Source organism: Agrilus planipennis, unplaced genomic scaffold, assembly GCF_000699045.2.
Source record: "Agrilus planipennis isolate EAB-ADULT unplaced genomic scaffold, Apla_2.0 scaffold758, whole genome shotgun sequence".
In the NCBI taxonomy this organism is placed as follows: Eukaryota; Metazoa; Arthropoda; class Insecta; order Coleoptera; family Buprestidae; genus Agrilus; species Agrilus planipennis.
The window spans coordinates 2,738-11,669 of record NW_020439411.1 but is presented as its reverse complement, the minus strand read 5'-3'; the positions used below and the strand labels follow the sequence as shown (position 1 = coordinate 11,669).

Sequence of the window (8,932 nt, the reverse complement as noted above, 5' to 3'; positions counted from 1 at the left end):
CTTGTAACTAGTATCCATCAAAGGGGTTCCTCTATCATTACCATTCTCTTCTTTTCTTCATCCCATATTTTTACTTTTTTATATCCCAGTTTCCACATATGAACTACCCCGCAGAAATGAAAAAATGTATTTTTCCATGAACATATATATAAATTTTATGAGACATCTAATTCGTGGGCGATGATTTGATTGAGCAGTGATAAAACAACTAAAAGCAATGGTCGTCAGTGTTTTACAGTTTATCTGGAACTCAGTCCCTGGTTGTACCAGCGAGGCACACAGTTAACAGTCGAATGAATTAGTGAATGTTTCCAAATTTTTAAAATGTAGGTACCAAATGAATGCATTAAGATTCATCCCTCATACATTACGCTGTTTTGTTCTACAATCCCTTCTATTTTTTTACCAGAATATTGCTATCCTTAACAAATGGATTTTGCTCTTTCCAACATGAATGAGTCTTAGCACAAATAGAGCCTTGCCTCCGACGAGCCTCGTTCTCCATCGAGAGTGTCTAGTTTTTTGAGAAATCTGGTATATATCACTGCAATTCCTCATGTTATTGTTACAATTGGTTTCTTTTTCAAACATTTCTAACATTGAACGTCTTTTATAACAATACATTTATTGTGCTCTTCATATAAGTTTCAGAAGCAATTATCAAGGAAATACTGTGCCATCCTCTCGACCTTTTCAAAGGTCCCCAACATCTTTTTAATACTCATCTTCCATACGAAACCCAAATTCAGCTAGTTATTTATTGTTTCACTTTGAAAGGATATTTTTTTTAAAAAGGTTGTATTTTATTAGTTTTTTAAGTATTAATAATTTACTGGGATAACAACTTAAACGAATAATTTTCACTCATAAGTAAATAGAATTTAATTCATTTTTAAGAGGAATGATAAATCTACGTACTAAGCGTTGATAACTAATGGAGTAATAAATAGAACGTACCCCATTCGTAGTTTCCACAGATAACAGAAACACATATTTCTATAGTTAGTAACTTCTACGGTCGTAGTATTGACTCCATTCCTCATTCTCCAGTAGTGTGAACTGGCACCTGATATAAATAACCCACTGATATGAATGAAAAATTAAGTAATATGTGAATAGTACTAATACATAATATAAAGATAAATTCCGCTTACCATATTAGATCAGTTTTAAAGCACAAATGACACGCAAGCAATTGGCATCAAATGAATTATCATATATACAGTAGTTTTTAAATAAATTAACATTTAATTTCCACCTGCACCCGAAACAATTTTCGTTTTTTGTAACAGAAGTACTGGACGCACAATTACAAAACTTACATATTTAGAATTCGCAAACGACGCATAATTTACTAGTAAAGTTTGAATCAGTGGATTATTTATATTGGGTGCCAAATTCACACAATTTCATTCTCTATTTGTTATTGTACCCATAGATGTAGCCAAATCAAGAGTTAACTGTAATCCATGATATAGAGGTTATGTTTTTATTTTAAAAGTAAATTAAAATAATCATAAGAAGGTTCTCAATAATAAGTGTATGTTTTGTAAGAGAACCTTTACTTTTAAAAGGAGCTATTCTCCATTCATATTAAAATCCGTACAGGAGAAAAGTCAGGTAAATGCCCAGAAGGTGGTAAAACTATTGTTACAGTTGCAATGCTCTTATATTAGTACATATATGGTAAAAACAAATCTCAACCATTTAAATGTGAAACCTTTGGACAGAAATATTATTAATGTTATTATATTAAGTTATATAATTACAAAAACTATTACATAAAAATTACTTTCTACCCTGTGCTTATCATATAAACCAACAAATAAAACACCATTAATTCTTAAAATTTACCTCAACCTTTAATTTTAAATAAAACAAAACTTTACTCCTTCTTTCTTTTGCTCACTATCTCTTAAAACTTTCTTAAGTAGAGTTGCATCCTTGCGTTCTGCTCCTAATGTTTCTTTGTGTTAACTCCCTATTTCATTTTCCTCATCCTTTTCGATCACATGACAAACTCTAATATTCTCTTCTGCATTTTCTCTCTTTCTGTTTTAAACAATATTTAATCTCATTACATTCGTTTCCCATTCTAAACCTTGTTATAATTGTTATCTCTGGTCTTATATCTCCCTGCCAATCTTCCCATCCACCCTTTCACCCCATCCACATATTTCGACCTTTGTCACCTCATAGCACCTTTTCTTTATCATATTCTATATTCCTTTCAACATTTTTATATCAATTGCTCTTTATTTATCGTAAACGCTTCAATTTTTCCTCATATATGATTGCTTTCCTAGTCTCCTCCAACATTTCTCCACAATTCGTTTCTCTTCTTAAAATACAGTCGTCAGTCGTGCTTCTTTCCAATTTTAATATCTATTTTATGTATTCTTTATAAATATACTTCACTTTTCCAACCCCATGATTTACACCTCATAGAAGATAACACTGATAACAATAATTGAATTATTATTTCTCATTCTCAATCGTATCTGCATAGTTTTTGCCCCATTCATATTTTTTCAATTGTTTACTACATTTGCCTTTGATATTTTAATATTAATACGTGCAACATCCTTGTTATTTTCTCTCATCATATATCCCAAGTAGTTGCATTCTTTGACCCTTTGAATTGCCATACCCTTCCATTTTACTTCTACTTCTTTTTCCTGCCTCTTGTCTCTCTAAATTCTATTATTTTAGTCTTTTCTTAATTTAATTCTAAATCTTTCTTCTCTAAATATAATTTCAATAGTCTTACCATTCCTCTTAATGCATTATAACTTGTTGCTAGCAGAGCAACATCATCTGTTTCATTATCGCCTATACTTTTTTTCTATCCAGAACTTCCCAGCATTCTTACCATTTCCTATTTCATTTTCTGTTTACTGAATCATTCGCCATTTTTAGGTCTGCCCTCATTTAATTTTTTCCATATATGTTTGCACCGCGTTTTTAATTATGTAAATTGCATCTATCGTTCCTTTATTTTCTGTAAATAGGAAGTGCATTGCACTCAAAACTTTATTATTGTTATATTCTCTAGTCTATTCTTTATTATGTCAGTGTAAATCTTGTAACTAGTATCCATCAAAGGGGTTCCTCTATCATTACCATTCTCTTCTTTTCTTCATCCCATATTTTTACTTTTTTATATCCCAGTTTCCATTCCCTTCCTTTCATCCTTTCACCATTTGCCATATAATCTTTTCTATATCCCTCTCTTTTATCTTCTCGTCTTTCTTTAAAAATGTATTTGCTCCTTTAAAAATTTTCTTATTCATCCTCAATATTTCTACATGCTATCCACCTTCATCCCGAAAACCTCTTTTTTTACTTCCAAACCTTCAAAATATTTATTTCAATCTTCACCTTCTCCTTATCTACCTACTTCCACCATTTCCAATCTTCAGCCTTCTAACTCCATTCCAAATATCATCAAATTTAACTTCTTCTCCATCTTAATTTTTCTCTCTATCTCTTAACTCTAATCTTTTCTTTTATTCCTTTATTTTCTTACTGTACTTTATTAAACTTTTGCTGCAAGTTCGTTCATCTACTTATTTCTTCCATTTTTCTAATTTTATTCCATCTTTGTATATATTTTTTCATCGTTTCTTCCAATAGAAAATCCATCTTATCACTCTCCAAACTCTTCCATTTATTATTTCTCGCTTGTTTTTGAGTACTCTTCAGTTTTCTATTCTTGCCACCTTTTCTATATTACTTTTAGTCACTCAGCTTCCTAGGCTTTCTCTCCTATCGTTTCCATTATCGGTTTCACTTGTATTTACTGTTGAATTACTTCTGTTCAGCGTATCTTTCCATCCTATTCCATTTTTTTTTTACTTAGTTTATTTCTGACTCTACATCCTTTATCCTTTTTTATGACATTACTTATGCTTCTAATATCATATTAATTACCTCATCTCACTAAGTGAGCAAAAACCACTATAAATTAAATTTTAACTCGAAGCTATTTACCACGTGTTGCAGAACCAAATGACAAGTGTTGTATCTGTTCTTATCAGTTTAATGTTACTAAGATGCATTGCTAATTTGAATTTACTTACTATTTCGTGGTGTTAACTTAATTTTGCCTATGTAATTTTCAGAAACAGCTTGGTGCATCATCAAAAATTAGATATGGATAAGCTTCCAATTACATGTTTCATCAGAGAACCGGACGTTCCGCTCCATACCGGAAAAAAAATGTATGAGCATGCGTGTCAAGTGTGTCAAAAAAGATATTCCCGTAAACGAAATTTAGATCGACATATGCTCATCCACTCGAAGGAAAATCCATTGAAATGTGAAACCTGTGGACGGAGATTTCTTAAAGAGTAAGTAATAATTAATACCTCTATAGCGTGCGAAATGCTAATAGAGAAAGATAACAGTATCCAGTCTATTTGTCAGGATGCGACTAGGGTCTGTTTGCGAAGTCAGTATTCAGAAGATGTGAGTCTATTTGCGAGACTGATTTATTATGATACTAGATTTGACTGCGGCTTCGCTCACGTTGGTGTCCTAAATACGTATCAAAGGTCATCGTTGACCACATAAAATTAATTCTTCTATCCCTGGGGACAGCATTTTTTCTTCTACCTTATCTACTTTTCTGTACCCCTGACCATGTGCCTATAAAATTTCATGATGATCGATTGAATAGTTAAGGGGTGAAATCGACCACAAGGAAGTATTTTTTTCTATCCTTCGAAAAAAAAAAGTATTTTTTCTTCTGGATAAGAGGTACCTTATTTCTTTTTCTGTATCCCTGACAAAGTGCTACAAAATTTCATGATGATTGATTGAGTAGTTGAGGCATGAAATCGACCACATAAAAATAATTTTTTCTATCCTTCGGAAACAGCATGTTTTCTTCAGGTTAAAAGGTACCTATGTCTTTTTCTGTACCCCTGACAATGATTCTACAAAATTTCATGATGATCGATCGAGCAGTTAAGGCGTGAAATCGACCACATAAAAATAATTTTTCTATTTCTCGGAAAGAGTATTTTTTTTTTGAATAAAAGGTACCCTATGTCCTTTTCTGTACCCCTGACAATGATTCTACAAAATTTCACGATGATCGATCGAGCAGTTAAGGCGTGAAATCGACCACATAAAAATAATTGTTTCTTTCCTTCGGAAACAGCATGTTTTCTTCAGGTTAAAAGGTACCTATGTCTTTTTCTGTACCCCTGATAATGATTCTACAAAATTTCACGATGATCGATCGAGCAGTTAAGCCGTGAAATCGACCACATAAAAATAATTTTTCTATTTCTCGGAAACAGTATTTATTCTTTTGAATAAAAGGTACCCTATGTCCTTTTCTGGACCCCTGACAATGATTCTATAAAATTTCATGATGATTGATTGAGTAGTTGAGGCATGAAATCGACCACATAAAAATAATTGTTTCTTTCCTTCGGAAACAGCATGTTTTCTTCAGGTTAAAAGGTACCTATGTCTTTTTCTGTACCCCTGACAATGATTCTACAAAATTTCATGATGATCGATCGAGCAGTTAAGGCGTGAAATTGACCACATAAAAATAATTTTTCTATTTCTCGGAAAGAGTATTTATTTTTTTGAATAAAAGGTACCCTATGTCCTTTTCTGTACCCCTGACAATGATTCTACAAAATTTCATAATGATCGATCGAGCAGTTAAGGCGTGAAATCGACCACATAAAAATAATTTTTCTATTTCTCGGAAAGAGTATTTATTTTTTTGAATAAAAGGTACCCTATGTCCTTTTCTGTACCCCTGACAATGATTCTACAAAATTTCATAATGATCGATCGAGCAGTTAAGGCGTGAAATCGACCACATAAAAATAATTTTTCTATTTCTCGAAAAGAGTATTTATTTTTTTGAATAAAAGGTACCCTATGTCCTTTTCTGTACCCCTGACAATGATTCTACAAAATTTCATAATGATCGATCGAGCAGTTAAGGCGTGAAATCGACCACATAAAAATAATTTTTCTATTTCTCGAAAACAGTATTTATTTTTTTGAATAAAAGGTACCCTATGTCCTTTTCTGTACCCCTGACANATACCCGAACTCGGCGTTACATCCGAAGTCGCTATAGTCACATGAATTGTGTACTAAAGTATGCTTTAAATTCAAGGGACTTCGATTTAACGTCGTAATAGGAAAATGGTCGCTATAGCCAAAGTCGTAATAAATGAAATCTACTGTTCATGGAAAATAAAAGAAAGTTGATAAATGTGATCGAGAATTGTAAGATTTGTAGAAAATTAATGGAAGTAAAAGTTGATAAAAATAGAATTTAAATAAATCGATGATATTTAGATATTCATTGAACTGTGTGTTATTAAATATACGGTTGTAGATTAATGTCAACAGAAAGTATTTTTGACACTTTTTGTCGTCACCATCCGTTTTAATAAACATCGCTGATTCATCATTTGAGCGCCTCGCCTGCTGTAGTAGGGGCACTTATAAATAAAATATTTTGGCTATCAATGAAGTCATTTATTACATTGCTGAAACATTTTCGACTTTTAAAACAGTCAGCGGTATATGAACACTTATTTCAAGTGATTATTAAAATATTTACATATTGTTTGAGAAATTTTGTAACAGTAGATTTAAGTTATTTTCTGTGGTCCAAAAAAAAATTGTAATTAACTTTTGACTAGCTAAAACTATCTAAAAAACCACTTCAAATGGTTAGAACTTTGAAATCTTGCTAACTGCAATATAATGGCTTAAAAATGGTGGATTATCTTTTTCCTTCTCAACTAATGGTAGGAATTTTATAAATGTACTTACTAAAATTATTAAATAATTATTTTTAAAAATTTACATGCATTGATTACTAGAACAGTTTGGGAGGTCGAGAATTTACATTTTCCGATAATATTGAAACACAGGGGCGGCCTTTGAGGGTGGCGAGCAGGGCAACCGCCCGGCGCCTCGCTCTTTCAGGGGCCTCGCGCACTCGCATTAATTTACCTTAGTCCATCATAATTAATAATTTCTTATCTTTGCGTTTAACAATTTTTGTTAATTTCCAATAAACAATTATAAAACTTTAAATTTATTGAAGTGAAACTTCTATATAGACGCGGAATATTACGATTTTTTCTGTCACGACAAAAGCGTTACGGCCGCGTGGAGAGGGTAGACGGTATATCGAGGGGAGAGAGGTGGCAGCGGCGGAGAGAAAGGCTGACGGCGGCGGAGAGAGGGCAACTGCTGTATTAGATGGATATACTGCGCAGCCGCGCGAAGAGTGGGGAGTCCGCTAGAGTCCCGGCGGCGTGTGCTGTGCTCAGCTGTTGTTTTCTTACCTCTGCTCTTCACGTGGCTGGGCACTATTGCCTCTATTTGCTGTCTGTGTGAAAACCAAATCATAATTTACAGTAAACCTGTGAAAACAAAATGTGTGCTGGGACACATAATTGAAGTGAAACTTCCACGGACAAGTGGAAAAACGAATCGCAACAAAATTTTGACTTCAAGTTTAACGGGCAGGTTTTCAAATTGGACGAGTACATTAACAATCTGCCCGTAAAACTTGAGGTAAAAATTTTGTTGCGATTCGTTTTTCGAATTGTCTGTTTAAGTTTCACTTCTACTATGTGTCCCAGCACACATTTCCTTTTTATTAATAACTTTGCATTTCTCGTCAAGTATCATCACTAAAACTAATTTCACAAAGACAACGGCCTCGCAAAGATCTACCCGCCCGGAGCCTCGCAATGGCTAAGGCCGCCCCTGCATATTATAGTAGAGAAACACTGATATTTTTAGAGGTTTGTAATGTGATGTAATTAAACACATTTTTTTGTGTTTACATTGCAAACGCTGGCTGAACCCTACGAGATAGATCAAAATAATAATAATTAGAACATCCCACATCCTTAACTATTTGCGAACAGTAGTCTAATCTAGGTCGACCTCTATTCTTCCTAAGTCCTGTTTCTGCGCCTAATATGTCTTTGACTTAGACCTTCATTCCTGAGGTCCTACCAACCTAGAGTCCAATGTTTTCCTATTCTTCGATATAAAGGTTTAAATGACGTACCCGGCGTCATTATCTGGTATCCGACCGGATCCTAAAAAACAGTACCGGATCCGCTGCGTTCCAAACCGGGTAGCCAGTCCATCTCTGATTAATACCATTATATAACCAGTCAACAAGACTATTACACATTACACTTAAGCCTTTTGGAACAATACCCTATATATAATTTGACAAAATTTTTGTCTGTGTTCCGCCTTTACCTTTATTGGTGTTGACATAATGCTTAATATTACTAGTATCCATCTATAATTTACATGTAATTATTATTTCGTGTTATTAACTTAATCTTACTGTGTAATTTTCAGAGATCATTTGAGGCTTCATGAAATGGAGCATACGGGCGAACGTCCATTTGAATGTTCGTTTTTTGGCAAACGTTTCATCCAAACATCGGACTATAGCAGTCACAATTGCATCCATACGGAGAAAAAATCGTACGAATGTAAAATTTGTTCGCGCAGATTTTCACGTAAATATTCTCTTAAACAACACATGCAGAAACATGCACAAAACTGATGGAAATAAAAATGTTAAACTGAAAAATGCCATTTCTTTTAAATATTAGAAGGATGACGACGCCTTAGGTTTAAACATGGGAACGTTTTTTTTTTTATGAAACGTATTTATGTTTTCTTTAAAATTTATTCTTTTTTTCATCATCATATAAAATTTTGAACTAGGAAATGCTTATAAAACTGACCAATCATAAGAAGGTTCTCAATAATAAGTGTATGTTTTGTAAGAGAACCTTTACTTTTAAAAGGAGCTATTCTCCATTCATATTAAAATCCGTACAGGAGAAAAGTCAGGTAAATGCCCAGAAGGTGGTAAAACTATTGTTACAGTTGCAAT

The 8,932-nt window shown here is 33.2% G+C and overlaps 1 protein-coding gene across 1 annotated transcript; it reads left to right on the top strand.

The window, feature by feature from the left end:
- Positions 1-1,462: 1,462 nt before the first annotated feature.
- Positions 1,463-8,617, top strand: LOC108735346 (protein krueppel-like). Its single transcript, XM_025978962.1, has 3 exons — positions 1,463-1,620; positions 4,125-4,352; positions 8,386-8,617. The coding sequence occupies exons 2-3, from the start codon at positions 4,156-4,158 to the stop codon at positions 8,594-8,596; spliced, it is 408 nt and encodes a 135-aa protein (XP_025834747.1). The 5' UTR covers positions 1,463-1,620; positions 4,125-4,155; the 3' UTR covers positions 8,597-8,617.
- Positions 8,618-8,932: the final 315 nt, after the last annotated feature.